This window comes from Lutjanus erythropterus, chromosome 4, assembly GCF_056507025.1.
Source record: "Lutjanus erythropterus isolate fLutEry1 chromosome 4, fLutEry1.hap2, whole genome shotgun sequence".
NCBI classification, from domain to species: Eukaryota; Metazoa; Chordata; class Actinopteri; order Lutjaniformes; family Lutjanidae; genus Lutjanus; species Lutjanus erythropterus.
Genome location: NC_139320.1, coordinates 7563591 through 7583884, shown reverse-complemented (window position 1 = coordinate 7583884; position 20294 = coordinate 7563591). Strand labels below are relative to the sequence as shown.

Here is a 20294-nt window from a genome sequence, read left to right as displayed (position 1 = left end):
TGTCTTTGTTTTTGCTTCTGTAGTCATTCTGCATTTCTTTTGTGTTTCTTTGTAGTCATTTGACATCTATGTTTTTGGGTTGTTGTTGTTTTTTTTTTGCCTATTTATGGTGATATTTGTGTCTGCTTTTGTTTAGCATGTCTTTGTGGTCATTTTGCATCTCTTTGTTTTTGTTTTTGCCTGTTTCTGATCATTGTGCATCTCTGTTGCTGCTTCATGTTTCTGAAATACACAGAAAAAGGAAATGACATTATAATTTTGGAAATTGTGGAGATGTGTTACATGTTGGGTTTTATGTGCATTTGTGTAAAATAAATGTCAAAAACTTCCAGATAAACCAGTCTGTATCTCCTTTTTGTTCCTTGTATGTCTGCCCCTTGTCTATCTGCCTCGGAGTGAGTCTGGGCGGTGGGTGGGAGGGGGAGGATGCTCCAGCTCCTGTCACACATGCTGTACAGCAACAATAATATTTGGAGAGTTACAAGTGGCTGCGGTCTGCAGCACAAACCGAGACGCATGACCAATGAGCTCTCTCTTGCGCACGTACCCAGATTTCACTTGACAGTGATGATCGGTGTTTGATGCGCGCGACTTTAAAGCTGAGCAGCTCAGAGAAGTTGGTGTCCAGAGTGGAAGCGGTGCAAGATGGAAATGAAGCTGCAAGGCAGCGCGGGTGCTTAGTTTTCTGAGGACGCACGAGCGGCGCTTCGTGCCATTGCGCGCAACTTCTTCACTGCCCGAAAAGGCATCGCAGCCGAATTTCTGAGTGGACATTCCTGAGCAGGAGCAGAGATGGCTATACTCATTAGTTCTTTGATTATTTTTACTAAATTCATACTTTACTCCAAACTAACATATTGCATGGAGGTAGATTTCTGCATCCCTGTTCGCGTGGATCATCAAAAGCATGAAAAGCATCTGCACCGGCGCGCGGAGCACGCAAATGACAGACAGATTGTTTTTAGACTGAGTGCGTTCAAACAGGATTTTTACCTCCACCTCACGCCGGATTCTAGTTTCCTTGCACCGGACAGCTCCAGAGCATCCAACAGCTCTGCAGCCGCTGACCTCAGAGAGTGCTTCTACTCCGGTGATGTCAACGCAGACACGGACTCATTCGCTGCGCTCAGCCTGTGCAAAGGTCTCCACGGGGGATTCTCCTATAACGGCATGGAGTATTTCATCAGCCAGAGCAGGACTGAAGACGCAGCAGCCGCTTCTGGATTTGGAAACCCTTTCGACAGGACGCATGTCATCCGACGCCGGAGACGCGCTGCGCACTCAGGCAGCAACTTCACCAGCAGGTGTGGAGTTACACCTGACACCAACTTCAGCTTTTCCCTGGAGAAATACAAGCACATGAGCGAAATGGAGATTGATGGCTTAACTGAAACTGTGTTGAAAACCTTGGGGAGGTCCAAGAGGTTTGCCTCCATTCCCAGGTTTGTAGAGGTGCTGGTGGTGGCAGATGAATCTATGGCTAAATTTCACGGGGATGACCTGAAGCACTACCTCCTGACCCTGATGTCAGTAGCAGCCAGGCTTTACAAGCACCCCAGTATCCTCAACTCCATAAACATAGTGGTGGTGGGCTTCATGGTGATAAATGAAGCTGACAAGGGACCAAAGATTTCCAGTAACGCAGCCCTGACTCTGCGCAACTTCTGCTCCTGGCAGAAGAAGTTGAATAAACACAGCGACAAGCACGCAGAATACTGGGACACTGCCATACTGTTCACCAAACAGGTAAGCACGGGAGGACTGAGCTGGATAAAATCAACTGTAATGCATCACACTGCTTGTGCAAAGAATAGAATAGAAATACTGCAAAGACATGTAAAAGGCCCTTCTACATACAGTAATAGAAAGATGACGACACTGCAAGACATACGAATGACTACTGTCAAAAATATCTGCAGATTGACCAGAGCTCACTAACTCTCTCTAAATTGTCATTTATTTTTGTTTTGCATCTCTAAATAGTCATTCTGCATCTCTTTGTAGTCAATATGTGTCTCCTTGTAGTCATTTTGCATCTCTATGGTAGCTTTGTGTCTCTTTGTAGTTATTTTCTGTCTCTTAACTTTTGTTTTGTTTCTATGTAGTCACTTTGCATCTCCTCGTAGTAATTTGTTGTCTCTTTGTAGTCATTATGTGTCTTTGTAGTTGCTTTGCATCTCTATAATAATTTTGTGTCTTTGTTTTTGTTTTGCATCTGTTTGTAGTCGCTTTGCCTCTCTGTAGTCACTTTGCATCTCTTTGTATTTATTTTGTGTCTCTTTGTAGTAATATTGTGTCTGTAGTCGCTTTGCATCTCTTTGTAGTCACTTTACATCTCTTTGTAGTTATTTTGTGTCTCTTTGTAGTAATATTGTGTCTGTAGTCGCTTTGCATCTCTTTGTAGTCACTTTGCATCTCTTTGTGGTCATTTTGTGTCTCTTTGTAGTTGCTCTGAATGTCTTTGTAGTCATTTTGTTCCTCTTTGTAGTCACTTTGTGTCTCTGTAGTAGCTTTGTATTGTCTCTTTGTAGTCATTGTCCATCTCCATGTAGTTACTTTGCTTCCCTTTGTAGTCATTTTGCATCTCTTCTTAATCATTTTGCATCACATTTTATGTCTCTTTGTTTTGGTTTGGTATCTCTTTGTAGTCACATTGTGTCTTTTTGTTGCTGCTTTGCACGTCTGATGTCGTTTTGTATATCTTTGTAGCCATTTGATTAACTTTCCAACAAGAAATATTAATTGTCACTTCACACGGAGGCCTGTGCTTTGTTTGCTCACTCAGTAATCTCATATGAACTTGTGTGTTGGTGTAGCCTGTCAACTGCACAGTTCTGCAAGTCCCCTTCATTTAGTTCAGTGAGTCACTGGAAAAGAGCATCTGAGCCAGTTCTTTCCATGAAAGACCTCACCTCTGTCTGCTGCTACGGAATAAGAACTGGGTCACTATCTGCCTATATAAGGCACCTTCATAATGATCAGAAAATGATCAAAAATCCTTCCAAGTTCCTTCTTCATTCATTCAAACTGATATAAGTTGACACTATTTAAGGCATTCAGCCTGATCACAGCTGTCACATAATCCCATGTGGCCACCAGAGCTGTGACCACTGACTAGTAAATCTTTCTCCATAGTCACTAAGATCTCTCTGTCTCGCCCTCTCTGATGTGTGGTGGTTGGTGCCTGCTTTCCATTAGGTCCAGTTTGGCTCCGGCTGGCCATCTGATACACGGCCTCTCTCCTTCACTGCATAGCAACATAGAAAAACACTTCAAGGTCAAAACGAGTGAACAATCACCCCAGTGCTGGGAAAGATCGCTTATTTACACTGAGGGCAATTATATGTAGGAAGGTCCAGTGGTGCTGTCCTTGTAGGGCACAATGAGTGCAGCTGCTGCGATGGGAAAAATCTTGTAATAGGTCATAGAGAGCAAGTAGTGTGGAATACACATGGCTGGCAGAGGGTGCTCCTGGCAGTACTGGACTCCTCTGGAAGACTAGGTTAGCAAGTTCATCATCCAGTATGTGTCATATTTACTTTAAAAGCACAGGGAAGTCATTTTGATTTTTTTTTTTCATATTAGAATCAACACAATTCCTGCGCAGAAATATTGAAAACACAGAAGAATTTCTCCAGAAACACTAAGCCTTGGTACAAGAACAACGTAACTGTCTTCCTGAGAATCAGTTGCAGCTATTTCCAATAATAATTGATTGTTCCACTGGAAAAAGACTCATAACTTTCCATGTTACGTTAAATAATAAGAATAAAATTCTACAGCCAAGCTAGCAGATTGTAAGGCTGTAGGCTGCATATACTTTGGCATGGTGATGCTTTTAGCTACATGCTAATGCCAGCATGCTAACATGTTCAGAATGAACTCTCTTTGTAGTTCTTTTTTGAATCTCTTTGTAGTAATTTATGTCTCTCTGTAGTTGCTTTCCTTTCTGTCGTAGTTCTGTGTCTCTTTGTAGTCATTTTGCATCTTTTTGTTTTTTGGATTCTTTGTTGTCATTTTGTGTATCTTCATAGTTATTTTGTTTGTTGTCTTCCATCTCTTTGTAATCTTTTTGTTTCTCTTTGTTGCTGTTTTTTAATCTCTGTTGAAATTTTGTGTCTATTTTTAGTAATTTTGCATCTCTTTGCAACCATTTTGTGTGTCTTTGTAGTTGTTTGGTATCTTTTTGTAGTTATTTTCTGTCTCTTTGTGAAAATTTTGCATCTTTTTATTTTTGTTGTCTGCTTGTTTGCGGCCATTATGCATGTCTTTGTAGTCATTTTGTCTCTCTTTGTTCTTGGTTTCCATCTAGCTACAGTAGAGGGTGATGGGACTGATCTTATTTTTTTTTAAGGTATATGGTTATAAATTAAAGCACTGGACAGATTTAAAACTTTACCTGATGATGGCGCTAGACAAAAAGCTAAGAGATCACCAAAGTTATTACAAATGAATCCTGTAGGGAACTTCAATGTTTGGACCAAACTTCATGGTAATCCATCCAACATCTGCTGAGACATTTCACTAAAATCCAATATAAACCTAACTGTGACAAAAATTCAAGGGATCAGTAAAATCATTATTATTTTTTATTCATCTGATCCAGTCGGCCCACCGCCAACTAGGCTGTGGTGGAGTTGACATTTATCCTGGACTGTGTGCCGCAGGTGGGACTCATCTAGTCCTCACAAACTTTCCTCTTACATCTTTAACTAAACACTAAGAGGAAATCTGTGGTGGGCTATCTCCCCTGACCCTCTGCTTCAATATGTTTTAAGAACAGAGCAGCAATAAGCAAACCACTGTCCCATGTGCTTTGTATTAGCGCTCTTCATGATCTGTTCATCCCGTAGCTCGTGGCACAGCCACACAAAACATGTTTGGAACATGGCTGAAGTCTTGGCTGATTTTTCAAGCTTCCTATAAGAATAAAGAGACAGGATTTTTACAATTAACCCGTAAGTCTCTGTGTCACCAGGATCTTTGCGGGGCCACGACCTGTGATACACTGGGGATGGCTGACGTTGGGACCATGTGCGACCCGAAGAGGAGCTGCTCTGTCATTGAGGACGATGGCTTGCCCTCAGCTTTCACAACCGCCCACGAACTTGGTAAGAAAGTTTTTTTTTTGCAAAATGCGAAGAACGGTTTGATACCCACATTATGCATTTTAGGTTTATGCTAATGAACATTTGGCCTCAGAGTGACATGTGTTCAGGGCAAGTGCTGCATATAACCTTAGCTTAAAACGTCAAAGGAATTGTGCAGGCAGGTTTGACGGACGTATATGCGCATAATCAGTGTGGCCGGAGGGCTGTGCAACTTTCATGATGATCCGTATGGCTATGGTTTCCCAGAGCGCTGCTGGGGTTCAATCCTACCAGCTATTTAATTGCGCCTGATGTTCTGTTTGCAAATCAGTGCCTCATTAGACGGGCACAATCAAAACCAGCAGGTCTCTGGGTCGAGAGAGAGAGATCAGTGCATGTCCTGCTGCACGACATAACTTTACATGCTAGCTGCTGCAAATGGCAAGCAGGGGACAACAAATTGAAAGATCAGTAGCTGAGTCACCATGAATTATTTCCTATGGCAACACTATACTAACAAATGCACACTTATCTTTAATAATCGAGCTAGTCTGTAATGCTTTTGTGAAAAAAGGAGCAAAGAAAAAGGATGAATGAAGTGAAGGAAACGGCACAGGTACGTCCAGTTTTCTCCCTGATCACTGCTCTTTAGGATACACTTTGTATTTCAGGCTCATATTGATATTGTGATATGAGACTAGATATAATCTTTTCCTGGTTTTAATGGCTGCATTACAGTAAAGCAACATAATCTTCTGAACTTACAAGACTGTTCAAGCTGTTCTATTATTTGCCCTGTACCCACTTAGTCATTGTATCCACATTACAGACAATTCAAGAATCTCATTGTATTAACATTTTATGAAAGCAGCAGTAGTCATCCCTACAATAGTCACAATGATATATAAATATTTGGTAAAAAAAAAAAGTGATATTTGATGTTGCCCATGTTATCCAGCCTTATAGTAATATTTCTGTTGTATTTGAGTGTGCACTCGTGTATGATCTGCCACATTAATAAACAGACAATAAACAGCTTTTTTTCTGAGAGAGTGAGATGAGAAGATAGATACCATGTGTGCATTAAGTACAAGACATGGTTAGCCTAGCTTAGTATAAAGACTGGAAGAGGGTGAAAGCAGCTAACCTGTTTTATCCAAAGTTTAAAAAAAAAAGCCTGTAATTTTAAATAACAGGACTGAAAATCTGCAGCTAGCAGTTTATAAGCTGCACATGTACTTTGGCACAACGGTACTTTGAGCTAAATGCTAATCCCAGCATGCTAACATGTTCAGAATGACGATAACTGACATGTTTGCTGATGTTAAGCAGGTATGATATTTAACATACCATCTGATTTTAGCATGTTAGCATGCTAACATTCTCCAGTTTGCAACAAACACAAACAAGTGCACGTAAAACACAAGATCATAAATCACACTGATGTCATATAAGACAAGAGACAAGACATTGCAAGACAATACAAAACAGCACAAGCTAAAACACAGGATAAAAGGAAAAAGAAATAATTGCAAATGCCACGCATGGATGGGTCCAACAAACAACCCAGCTCAAAATAAAGTGCACAAATAATAGAGCAATAATCAAAGGCCCTAGGCATAAATTTCTATTAAAGTGTTCAATTCTAAAATGCATACGCATATTTAAAGTGGACAGTTATATGCATATGTGACACACATGTAAGTGAAAACAGGATGGTATTACATATGGTCTTATGATTGATTCCATAAAACTCCTTGGAATGACATTAGTTTTGCAGATATTTGGTCATAAACCTACACATTTCACTAAAAAACAAAAATATTAACCTCATAGTGGCACTAGACAAAAAGTAATTAGCATATCCTCTGAGGATCATGCATGTCTATATCAAATTTCAGGGCAACAATCCAACTATGAGTCTTCAAGAACATGCTGAGCCTATTTAAGCATAAAGACAAGAGGAGGGGGGAAAAACAGCTCGTCTGCTTTACAGCCTGCCAACACCTCTACAGCTGACTAATTTGAGCATTGTATCTGTTTTACTTAACTTGCACAGAAAGAAAAATGTAAACAACTATTTGTGGTTTCAAGGGAAGTTACATGACTCAAGTATTTCTTGGCAAACAACGGCTACACATCGTAACTGTGTGCAGCTTCTCAGAGACTTGGCGTCACAATGAGGTTGCCAGGTTTGAACAAATATGGTGAATCTACAGCTATAGCAACTTTTTTTCTCTGTTCCTCTAGTATGAAATGGATGAAAAAAAAAAATCTCCTCACCGCAGCTTTAGATGACCTGTTTTAATCTGTCAAGTGTGAGAATGGAAATGAAACTGCTAATCCTTCTTGATTGGTATTAAAGTGCATTAACTGGAGTTTGACACAAATCTCTCCAGTTAAGACTAATCCTATTAATAATACAAGTGACAGTTTTTTTCACGTTTTAAATAATCAGTGGTTGAGAAGGCTTTAACATACAACAAGACTCATGCCTGAGTCCAGATGCACAAGTAACTCCTGAGGCCCCAAGAGAGGCATTGGTTTACACTGTGCTCATGTATGTTAACTAATTGGGTCTCAAGATTGAATATGTGAAACACAGGATTTTTTTTTTTCTTTTGGAAAGTACTACACATTCATATTTAGAGAATGAAATGATTTCCTTGGGAACTAAATTCCCCCGTTAGGTCTGCTTTAGAACATGGATGTATGCCACGCTGAATATTCCCAGGCAGAACTGCATTCCTGTCTGCTATGACATCAGCTTCAAATCAGTCCAAGTTCAGTTTGCTTTGCCTTATACATACATGTGCCTGTGATGTCTGCTTTCTCTTTGTATGGATCTTTCAGAGGTGCACACATTCTTGAAAAGCAGAAGTGTAAAAAAGACTCTGGTAAAAATAGAAGTACTGATTCAACTAATTTACTCAAGTAAAAGTGAAAAAGTACAGGCTCTGAAATGTACTCAAAATATAAAAGTAAAAAGTTGCCTTCTGATGGGTATTTCTACTGGCTGTTTCTGGGGAAAGCTAACTGAACCTCACCATTTCTCTGCGATAGAATCACTCATCATTTTCATCTTGTTACATCTTTTACATAATTTTCATCTTATGTATTTTCATCTTGTGATTTATTTTCCATCATTTTTCTCTTTTAATGTCTTTTAAATTGTTTTCCTAGTGTTACATCTTTTACTTTGTTTTCATTTTGTTCCTTCTTTACGTTATTTTCATCTTGTTATGTTTTTTATATTGTTTTTGGTTACATCTTTTACATCTTTTTTGTTTTGTTTTGTTTTTGTCTTGTTACATCTTTTACATTGTTTTCATCTTGTTATATCTTATGACTTTTACATAATTTTTGCCTTGTTACATCTTTTACGTTGTTTTCGTCTTGTTACTTCTTTAAGTGTTATCATCTTGTTACATCTCTTATGTTGTTTTTGGTTACATCTTTTACATTGTTTAAATCTTGTGTCTTTTATGTTATGTTATGTTACTTCCTTTCCATAGTGTTAGCTTTGTTACTTCCCACCTCTGGAATCTTTTCATAATTCATTGACTTACCACAAAAACTTCACTGTAACTTCTTGTTGTATGACTGCACTCATGGACTCTAACAAAGACGTGACCTTCTGTCTCTCTTCCCACCCCACCCTCTTGTGTTCCCCCAGGCCACGTCTTCAACATGCCCCACGACAATGTGAAAGCATGTGAGGAGGTATTTGGGAAACTAAAGGACAACCACATGATGTCTCCCACACTGATTCAGATCGACAGGAGCCGGCCCTGGTCTGTGTGCAGTGCAGCCATCATTACTGAGTTCCTGGACAGAGGTCATGGTTAGTAAACACTTCCTGTATATGTTCCTGGACTCACAAATTCAGTCCAGGCTTCATGCTCTCAGCTGGTAGTAATCTAATTGTACCCACAGAGAACACACTATGGCTTTATTTTGTCATGAATAAATGTCTAATTTCAGCTTCAACTTGGATATAATCACATGTTCATACATATAAAATATTATAGTATTATTATTCTGCAGTATTTCAGTTTATGTTTTACCCTGACAGATATAAACCCAACATACCTATAAACATATACATTTTGATTAAATAGATTATTTTAATGCCTCCACGCCTCCAACAGCTGTGGCCATCCGTCCATCCATCCTATTCCATCCAATATCTCAAGAACACCTTCATAGAATTTCTTCAGATTTGGTTCAAAAATACATTTGGACTAAAGGATGAAGGGATCAGATTTTGACGGTCAAAGGTCAAGGTCACTGTGACATTGTGACCATCCAGTTCTCGTCAACACGATATCTCAACAACGAACCAATGAAGTGACGAGGTGATGACTTTATATCCAAAAGGTCAAAGGTCAACTTCACTGTGACATCACACATCTATAGTGTGAACTTCTATTTTGCCAAAAAATACACTTAATAACTTTTATTAAATTCCTCCAAAACCTCACTACATACATTAGAACCAATGTAATGTGATCAGTACCCTTTTAGTTTGGTACCCAACTCTACATGCAAGATGGCAGCGCTTGTATCCGGTATATTTTGGCTATATCTTTGTACAGTGGGAGGAAGCGGAGATGCATGGTTTTAATAACAAACTCAGAGTGATGGAACTCCCAGCTTCTTGGAGTCATCATAGCTTCGAGCAAAGCTTTGAGAAGAGCTTGAGAATGACAAACTAACAGTGTGGCTTATGTTATCTGCTGGTCAGAACTCAAAAAGGGCGTTGTTGATGTAATATCTGGGTAGATTTTATTGTATCACATATGGATATGCAACACAAATGATGGAAGAGATGTTATCTAAAACATTAAATGTCAAAAAGGGAAAAATGTACTTGAAAGTTTAGTGCAATAATTATTATGCATGGAGGAAAGATAACATATCTTAAGTGTTTTTTCCTTATACATAGTATGTGATTTATATGCTTCCAGTATCCACATTCAATATAACATTCATAAGTGTATTAATATATCATTCGGCCTTTTCTCCTCGCTAGCTCCTTAATACCAAGTCTTTTTCTGTCTGTGTGTAAACTCCAGCAAGTGAGTCTAAGTGGATTCTGTGTAACAGACAGAATTAAACACACCGATTTATTACCTCCTCTCAACCAGCCCATTTACTGTAACAAGCAACTGAGCATTTTCTAAGTTTAACACTCCAAAGCCAACACTACCGTCTTTCCTACATGAGTCATTTGCTTGATCTAAACATTATCTGGTGTCTGCACTGTGTCATATAGAGCTACGCCTGCTTAGGCTGAAGCCAAAGTGATGGATTAAAGAGTACCGGCAGTTATAAACTCATGTATTATCCAAATAATATGTCTTTGATCAGATTGTGCAGTTTTTTCTGCCTCAATATGTGTTTTTGAACATCTCTTCAATGGTCCATTGTGTAAGATTTAGGGTATTTTATTGGCAGAATATGAAAGACACTGAATGTTTTTGTTAGTGTATAATTACCTGAAAGTAAGAATTGTGTTTCCGTCACCTTAGAATGAGCCCTGTATATTTCCAGTGGGCACGGCTCCTCTTCCATGGAGCATGACATGGGGGTGGATTTTCACTCCTGCCAGATCTCACTCCCATAAAAATACTCCTGTCTGGTCCCAATCCCATGACAGGGTAAGATAAAATCATGCTCCGTCCCAATCCCAGAACACTGGCTTCCATCCCATCCCCTTGTCATCAGTCCACAGTCAAGTGCCTAAAAAAAACTGACCTATTGTTCTTATGATTCCCACTCCTGATTGCTCCTATGGGCTTTTTTCCTGCCCCATCACAGTCCTGTGATCAGCAGTGAAATTCCCATCCTATGGGAATCCCGTTTTCTCCATAGAGTTGCAGCTTCAGCCTGACTGTTTGTGGTGTTGTTGGTTTCTTCCTGTAGGAGACTGTCTTCTGGACCAGCCTCAAAAGCAGCTGTCTCTCTCAGACAACCTGCCTGGTTCCAGCTACAGCCTGCACCGTCAGTGTGAGCTCGCCTTCGGCCCCGGCTCCAAGCCCTGCCCATACATGCAGCCCTGCTCCAAGCTGTGGTGCACCGGGAAGGCCCGCGGCCAGCTGGTCTGCCAAACCCGGCACTTCCCTTGGGCGGATGGTACGAGCTGTGGCAACGGCAAGGTTTGCTACAGAGGAGCTTGCACTGACAAGAACAGCACCATACACATCAAGGTGAGAGAAAGAAAGGACTGTCCTGTCCTGCTTGGTCATTGTCATTGCAGATTGTTTTGCATTGTGCGTATTTTTCTTTTGTCCAGGTGGATGGCCGGTGGGGAAAGTGGGGTGCGTATGGAGATTGTTCCAGAAGTTGTGGGGGAGGAGTTCAGCTGGCCAAGAGAGAGTGTAACAACCCTGTCCCAGAGAATGGAGGCAAATACTGCTATGGCCTTCGCATCAAATATCGTTCCTGCAACCTCAACCCTTGTCCTGACACAGGTACACTAATCTCTGTTTGAGTACATTCCACAGGAAGACGTGTAAGCACACTGTAACTGATCATTCCCTAAATATCAGCCCCAAACAACATTTGTCCAGTTATACATTAGCTTCTGTAACTAGGCACAGCAGGCCTGTTGAGTGTCACTAATGCTCATCTGGGACATCCAGGGCTTGGTTGTCCATATGAAACAACAAGAAAGCTGAGCTGAGGTTAAAATGTGTGGGCCCACCAGTTTCTTCTCTGCTCCAGCTCTGAATCTAAAGTTCATCTTTCGGTCAGCTCATTCTCCTCAGTGTGACACCACTTTGTTCCTGTGCTCCATTGACAGTTCATTTTGTAGACATTAAGTGTTGATGGTAATTCAAAACAAAACTTTGCATGGCAAGGGGGAAACTCAAACATGTCTCTTCACTTCGGCGTCCCACGCCTGCTCCTCATCGTCTCACTAAATTACTTTGGCACGCCCCTTTCAAACCAACACCCACTGTGTGACCAGGTAAGCCCACCTCCTAGCCTGACAGCCATGCAGGACAGCTGACAGGGAGACAGTATACCATAATACAAGCTTTAGCTGCCACTGTTGAAGCAGTGTACATGGGGTTACAGTAAGAACAATATTTGATATTTGTAGAGTTTGAATGGTGGTGTCTTTTGCAGCCTTTTCAAAACCAAGAACCTTATCTGCCCTAAACGAAGCCCTTGTTCTGGCTAACTAGCTTGCAACCCAAAGGAGTAACCTAACCCCAAATGGCAACCATAGATATTGTATATTATAATGAACTAGATAGCATGTGCAAAAATTGCACACATTCAGTCCATGAGAGTTGCTTGCCTGGCACATAAGCCAGGAGTTAGCCAAGTCAGGTACTGCCAAGATGGTGACGGCCAGAGCTTCAACAATGTAAGCTTAAAACTGGCATAGCAACGGTAACTAAGGATGACAGGTTGCACAACTGCAACCACATTCTGTAAGGTCAGCCATGTTTGAGTATTTGTCAATCTATTCTGACTGCTTTTCCATCTCCAGGTAAGAGTTTCCGTGAGGAGCAGTGCGAGGCATTCAATGGATTAAACCTGAACACCAACAGACTGGGTTCCTCTGTGGTCTGGGTTCCCAAATATTCGGGCATCTCTCCCAAGGACAAATGCAAGCTTATCTGCCGCGCCAACGGGACTGGATACTTCTATGTCCTCGCTCCAAAGGTATGCAGCTGAATTGCCATGTTCACTTAATCATTCCTCACAGCATACACACAATCTGATTGTCCCTGTTTGAATCGACTGTTCACGTTTTCTAATCACTGAAAAAATGGAGTACAATGGAGTTCAACGACCCAAATTATATTTATCAGACAACCCTGTGGGTATGCTGTGTTAATAAAGTAGAGAAACTCCAATGAGTTCTGAAAAGTTTGAGGCAAATGACATATTGACTGCTTTCACATTACCAGTGAAATGTAATTACCCAACCATCTGGAGGCTGATGTGAGCCTTATAATTGCTAGCCGCAGTGCAAATGTGGTTGGAGCCTGTAGACGGTACATAAAGCAATCCTGTCAGCTTTCATTATGCTGCTGTGAATAAAAACACACTTAGGTCTGTCTAAAAAGCTAAATGACATGATGTTAGGGAATTCTGTTTATATTTTGTGCTAAATGGGTCTCAACTATTGTACTTGCTGATGCAATCTGAGTGCCTTGTCATTGAACACCTCACCATGAGTCAAAACCTCATGGGAGGTATAGCTGAAACATTTAGGTAGAAATGCTGGGCAGCTGTCTGTTCACAAAGGTTTTTGGGGTTGGTGTGTAACCGCCCAGTATGATATGACCCTTATCCACAATGCACTGGCCAGTTCCGTCAACAGCAAAGTAGTGAGAGGTGATGTGTTAGTGGCAGCAGAGAGAGTGGCTGTGGCTGCAGGATAGATGGAGTGGGGAGAAAGCGAATCATGCAGGGACTGTATCACCTCACAGCTGTGGCTTGTCAGCAACTATTTATGCAACTACCAAGGAAACAAGTGTGTAACAGCAATGCAAGCCAACATCTCGTTTACACTAAAGGACACTGTATACTCCCCCTGGTGCTACGTTTAACTTTCTATTCATGTAGCTCTTTGGTTCATTGTGTTTGTTAAGTCAGAAGAATGAAATATGTAAAGATGATACACCATTTATGCAACAATATTTGCCTAGCTCTGTTGTTTTTGCATAGATGTTATCCAGCTAATTAACCGCATATTGTGGTGTCTCAAACCCTGCAGGTTGTGGATGGGACTCCCTGCTCTCCTGACACCTCAGCTGTGTGTGTTCAAGGAAAGTGCATCAAGGCAGGCTGTGATGGCAAGCTGGACTCTAACAAGAAGTTTGACAAGTGTGGAGTGTGTGGCGGGGACAACCAGGGCTGCAAGAAGGTCTCAGGAATGTTCACCAAACCTGTGTGAGTAATATGTCAGTGTACACTGCACAAGCCTTTAGAGTTACATGTAAAGTGCCGGGACAGGTCAAGGTCAACTTTAGATAACAGCAGAAGCTTTGCAGTGTAGATGTCGTTAGATGGATGTGTGTTACTGAAAAGATAACTGAGCTTTTTCCCCCTGCTTTATATCGTCTTCACTCTAAAAATGTCTACTGGCCTCAGAAGCTGGGAGGAGAAAACACAAGCAGCCCATGCTGACCAATCACAGTTCTCTCAGCTTTGTATCTCTGTAGCCACTGTACCACCTGCTTCTGAAAAACATGAGAGACATTGCTGTTGCTTTTGGAATAACTCTTGGCTATCCAGCATCATTAATGCTCTATATCTCCACACTTTCTTTTCAGTCATGGCTACAACTTTGTGGTGACGCTGCCTGCTGGAGCCTCCAATATTGACATCCGTCAGCGTGGCTACCGTGGAATGGTCAGCGATGAAAACTACTTGGCGGTGAAGAATCAGGACGGCAAGTACCTGCTGAACGGCAACTACGTGGTGTCAGCTGTGGAGCGTGACCTGCTGGTGAAGGGCAGCTTGCTGCGCTACAGTGGCACCTCCACATCTGTGGAGATTCTTCAGGCCACCAGACCCCTGCAGGAGCCCCTGACCGTGGAGGTGCTCTCTGTGGGGAAGATGACTCCACCCAGGGTGCGCTACTCCTTCTACATCACCAAGGAGAGCAAGGAGGAGAAGACTCTGCGGAAAGAGGAGAGAAGCCACGCAGCGCAGAATAGCGTCTTGGCAGACAGTAACAGGGTCGAAGCGAAGAAGCAGATGATGGGTAAAAGGCCGCTCAGTCATTGGGTGACTGGGAGCTGGGAGTCGTGTGCGGTGACTTGTGGGAATGGTCTGCAGAAGAGGCTGGTGCAGTGCCAGAGCATGGAGGGGCGTCCTGCAGTGGACTGTGACAGTGCTGATAGGCCTGAAGCAGTGAGAGCCTGCGGGGATCCTTGTCCCCTGTGGGATGTAGGGACCTGGTCTCAATGCTCCAAGTCCTGTGGAAGGGGTTTCAAAAGGCGGCTGGTGCGCTGCATGACTGAGAATGGTCTGAACCTACCAAGAGAGCACTGCTCTGGAAGGAGGAAGCCTCAGGAACTGGATCTCTGCAACCTGAAGCCATGTTAAAGCAGAACAGACAAGGCCTGAGGACTTATTTTCTGCAGTCAAAGTGAAGATTTGACATGAACCTTAGCCCAAATCAGCATGATAATGATTCCACGGCTGTATTGGGTGGAAATAGTCTCAAATGCTGCCTCACTGTGTCTGACAGGGCATCTGCTACACCGAAGAAAACCATTGGAGACGGAAAAAAGTCTCCCTCTATTGCTTGAAAAGACGGAAATCTGTTTAGATAGGAGAAAAGACGGAAAGCTGTCTTCTTGTAAACTGTCAAACCATCTGTGGCAGGTTTGACTTGTGGTTAGTCTACCTCTACCAGGAAAGATGACACAACGCCTGAACATACACAGAGAGCAACAGAGGGGAAAGACGCAGAGACAGTGATCACACACATCTGCACACATCTGCAGTTTCTTGGTATAGTTACGTGTACAGGATGAGTGAAGTGAAAGCCCAAGAAGGATTAGATGAAGCACTGTGAGATACAACCTCAACACTCACAGTAGCAGATATCTCACCTGTGAATTGACATTTTTCACCTTTCACTGAAGAACTAATCAAAATGTGAAACACAGTACTGTATCATCCATGCAGGTCCATGCAATTTAAATCTCTCTCTTTTTTTAATTTGTCTCGATTCAGGATTATCAAGAGGTGAAGTCACACCCCTTCCTTTGTGCCCTATGGGACCTAATTTTGGAAAAAAAATATGTACCGGGGTCCATGATGAGAAACAAATAATTTTTTGATTGAATTGTGCCACGAATTATACATATGATATTTGCCAATTTAAAACATGATTTTCCAAGACAAGAAAGTCGCAGGTTGTGGTAGGCTTGTTGTAGTTTATTTAAGTTTTATGTGAAACAGCTCAGTGAACTACGTTTCTCGTCTCGCACAATATATGTCATCAACACAAATATCACTGCCCCTTGTGACGGTACCTTACCTGAGGAGTTTTACCCAGCTACTCCTGGTCCTTTCTAACACCTTCCTGACACACCAGATGGTTGCACAGAACCATCTGGGAAGTCATCCTTAGAAACTGTTTGGAAAAGGGCAGGCTTTTTAGCCAGTCAGGAGAAGAGCATGAAGAAAAGCCTTCAGTGTTGTTTTTTGCTCTTCTTTGAATGAAGAAATACTCACCAGTTCTGATATAACCAGTTCCATTGCAACATCTATGAACTACTAACCTCTTCGGGAGCAGCAGTTGTTTGCTTGAGATGAATCATTTCTGTGGACGCGTCTCACTGTCGTCACAAAACCATGCCCGTAGCTGCCAGTAGTCCCCCTGAGGACTCTGAATGGCTGCACCACTTTTGGTGCGGATATAAATGGATAATTTGAGGTCTGGGTAGGTGGATTCTCGCATGATCTTGTGATCTCGCGAAACCAGCTGCCTCGCAAGGTAAAGTCCAAGATAAGACCCCTTGTTGTGTATGAAAACACAGAAGCCTCTGCAGCTAACGTTAGTGTTTGGTGGGAGAAAGCCATGACGTCACTCATGCGACTTCTGGGTCTCTCTAATTACATACCTTCACAGTCCTATACTTCAAAAGTTTTATGACAAACTTCTTGACTTGTAAAATGATCTATTAATTTGACAGATATTATATGTGTGATTCATGGCACAATTCAAGCACGATCATAAAATGATTGTCTCTTGCCACTGTTCTACAGTTCATATTTTTTCTAAAGTTAGGTCCCATGGTGGTCCAACAGAAGGGGCGTGACACCTCTCTATCACTATGTTGTCTGATGTAGCAGCCAACCACACTGTCAGTGAGAGTCAGATCATCTTAACAAAGAGCTTTATAAACTTCTGAAATGGAAAACAGTCAATATATCCTACGCACTTGATACAACCTTTATGAATTCGATTAATATCAAAGAATTCCTGAATTGTACCAATGGCCAAAAAAATATTTTTTTTTATAAGAAGAAAATTAGTTTAGCTAGAGCTAAGATGTTAGCATATTCTATATAGTGAATGTAGGCTGTTTGTATGGTGCAACCATGATGCATCTGTGTCCGTTCTGTGTGAACCAAACCGACCAATGCTCAGCTGTTTGTTCAATGTTGCCAAAGAGTTATAACCTTCAAAAAAGCCTTAGTATTGTTGGAGAGCCTCTCTGCTTGAACTGGACAGGAGCATGGCCACAAAATCAAAAGTACATATTTTTCCCCTGGCCAGTAGTGCTGTTTATCCATCTAGAGTTTTTGGTGCAAGTTGCAGATTTTTGGAGATATCAGCCATAGAGATGTCTGCCTTCTCTCCAATATAATGGGACTAAATGGCACTTGGTTTGTGGTGCTCAAAGAACCACAAAATTACATTTGAAAAATCCAAAACCAGTGTCTCTTTCCAAAAATTATGGCCTGGTTACTCAAGATAATCCACAGACCTTGTTGCGAGTAGTTTCATGTGGGGTTAGGATTCTTTCCAATAGAAATTAAGTAGTTCTTGTGGTTTCAACTGCAGAGAGAAAGTGGTTCCTGCATGAAACCGCTCACAACAAGGTCTGTAGATTATCTTGACTAGCCGGGTCATGATTTCTGGAAAGAGACATTGCTGTTGTAAATGTAAAAATATATTGTTTCATTTAAAAACATCTCGGGTCCTGGCTTCTCTAATATGAGGATCCTGCTGTTTAAATTTAATCATTTTAGGTTTTGGATTGTTTGCCTTAAAACAATCTGAAGACGTCATCTTGGGCGCTAGGAAGTTTTTTCATGGGAACGTATGAACTGCAGTCTATGATAAGAGACTTTTATCCCATTTTAACTGTGCTATGAATTACACATATGTTTGTCAATCTAAATGATACTTTTACAATACAAGAAAGTTGCAATTTGTGGTAGATTTGTCATAGTTTAATTTAGTGTGCAGTCGCTCAGTGAACTACATCTCATGTCTCACTGTCCTTTGTAATGTTATCTCAACCTGAAGTGTTTAATGCAGTGATTCCTGGTCCTTTGATCAGCTGGGAAGAGGAAGAATGAGTAAGATCCGTTCTTGTGTGACTACATCCTGGTATGAAAACACACAGGCATCATAGCTACAGTGGCTAACGTTAGCTTTTCGAGGGAGAAAGTCTTGATGTCACTCTTGCACGTATAGTCTTTCTCATTACGTACAAACACTGACTATCTTGACTTGTAAAATTATCTTTTAATTTGGCAAACATCCATTATTCATGGCACAATTCAAACAGGGTAAAAAAAAGCCTCTCAACAGTGACTATAGTTCATATTTTTTCTGAAGGTCCCATGGTTGTCCACCAGAAGTGGCATCTCTTCACCTCTCTATTGTGAGTGACATTTTTCCATGTCCCATCTTTCAAAATGTATATCCTTTGATTATGTGCTCATTCTTATTCGAGTAAACTGCAGAGTGAAGCCTGCCTGGTGAAATAAAAGGGAAAATCCACCTTAAAACACAATTAATGACCAAACATCTACTGCTCGACCTTCCATCCGGGCATTCCATTTTCTTGTTTTGAAGGGACTGTTTTTATTGGATAGCTGTTACTGCATTTGGATATATGTGTAATGCTTTGTCACAGCCCTCGGCATCTCATACTGATGCACAAGGTGCCCTTTAGTGTCTGTGTGGGACACTAAAGAACCAGAAACCCTTTGTAACACATGGTTAATCTTGTGAAACAGTCACAGTTTGGTCAGGTTTAGCCACAAACTACAAGTAATTACATTACATGATGTGACATGACGTGAAATGACGTGACATGATGCAACATGAAGTGTCATTGTTACGTTACATTTCGTTTTGTTATGTTATGTTACATTACATTATGTTACGTTACATTATGGTATGTTACACTATGTTACGTTACACTACGTTATGTTACGTTATGCAAGTCACGTGACTTAAGTGAAGTAACTCACAATATACAAGTCTTGTGATGAAACATGATGCCTTTAACTTTATGTAACTTAAAACTTAAGATAATGTACACGTAACAAACATGAACCCTGGTCTTCCTCTCCATACACAGACTTTCTTGCTCTTTTTACTAGGGCTAGGATGATACACATATCTCCTGATTCGATACTATCACGATACTTGCCAATTCCATATATATATACTGCATTTCTTAAGTATTGCGATTTTGCAAGCATTGCATTTCAATATTACAATGTATTGTATATCATGAGTTCTATTTCCAAAAACAATCCACATCACATGTCAGTCAGTCTTTTAATTTTTATTTCAGCAGCATCGTTGCCATACTGCATATAAAACTGGCAAATAAAATATTTTTGAAGTAAAGTTTAGCTGCCCTGCTCATCAAGCTGCTGCCATGAGAAAATAATAAATAAAACAAGATGTTAGGCCAAAATGAATGAAGCCCCTGAAAACTGCAGACAGCACAAAAAATCTTGAAATGAACATAATTCACATATAAAATTGAAATCTGAAACTGTGAATTTTGAGTTTGAGTTGGAGGTTGTTGTAACTGGGCTTAAATTATGGACACATGTTGTTTAATGTTGAGCACGTGAAGTAAAATGGATCCATTTCTTTAGCTGATATTACTGCGATCGCAATGCGAATTTACATTAGCTTCAATGGGAATTTTCAGTAAATGTTAGCATCAAGCTCACAGACCAAGTGCTTGTTATTTACTTGTCCAGTACAGAAAAAAAAAAAAAAAAAAAAAATCGATTCTGAAATTGCACAAAAAAGAATCACGATACTTAAGAGAAGCAGTTCTTTACTCCCACCTGTACTTTTTCCTACATCAACTTACGTTAATCGGTTTACTTGAAAGTCCAGTGTGTCTCATGTAGACACTAAAGGGACACACAGGTAGCCTGCCTTGTGTGTTTCTGTGATACGCCGAGGGGCGTGACAAAATGTTGGTATCTGACGACCTGGGAATGAGAACAGGCTGGATGGACACAATGCCAACAAGTCCCTCAACAGAAAAATTAATTTCACTCTTTCCAGTCTGTTTTGGTTCAGAGGGACCAATTATACCGTCTAAAAGATGGTATTGTACAGTTAGTTTTGTTTTTGGTTTTTTTTTCCACATCATGTACAGATAATGTTATTTTTTATTGTTGTCTTTTGTATTGTATACTATGTATACATTCATCTAGCTGTAT

General features: G+C 41.0%; 1 protein-coding gene across 1 annotated transcript; it reads left to right on the top strand.

The window, feature by feature from the left end:
- Positions 1-611: 611 nt before the first annotated feature.
- On the top strand, positions 612-16575 carry LOC146327431 (A disintegrin and metalloproteinase with thrombospondin motifs 15-like). Its single transcript, XM_084716835.1, has 8 exons — positions 612-1746; positions 4979-5111; positions 8767-8934; positions 11019-11302; positions 11389-11566; positions 12598-12773; positions 13834-14009; positions 14393-16575. Exons 1-8 carry the CDS (start codon positions 793-795, stop codon positions 15168-15170), a joined length of 2847 nt encoding a protein of 948 aa, XP_084572961.1. The 5' UTR covers positions 612-792; the 3' UTR covers positions 15171-16575.
- Positions 16576-20294: the final 3719 nt, after the last annotated feature.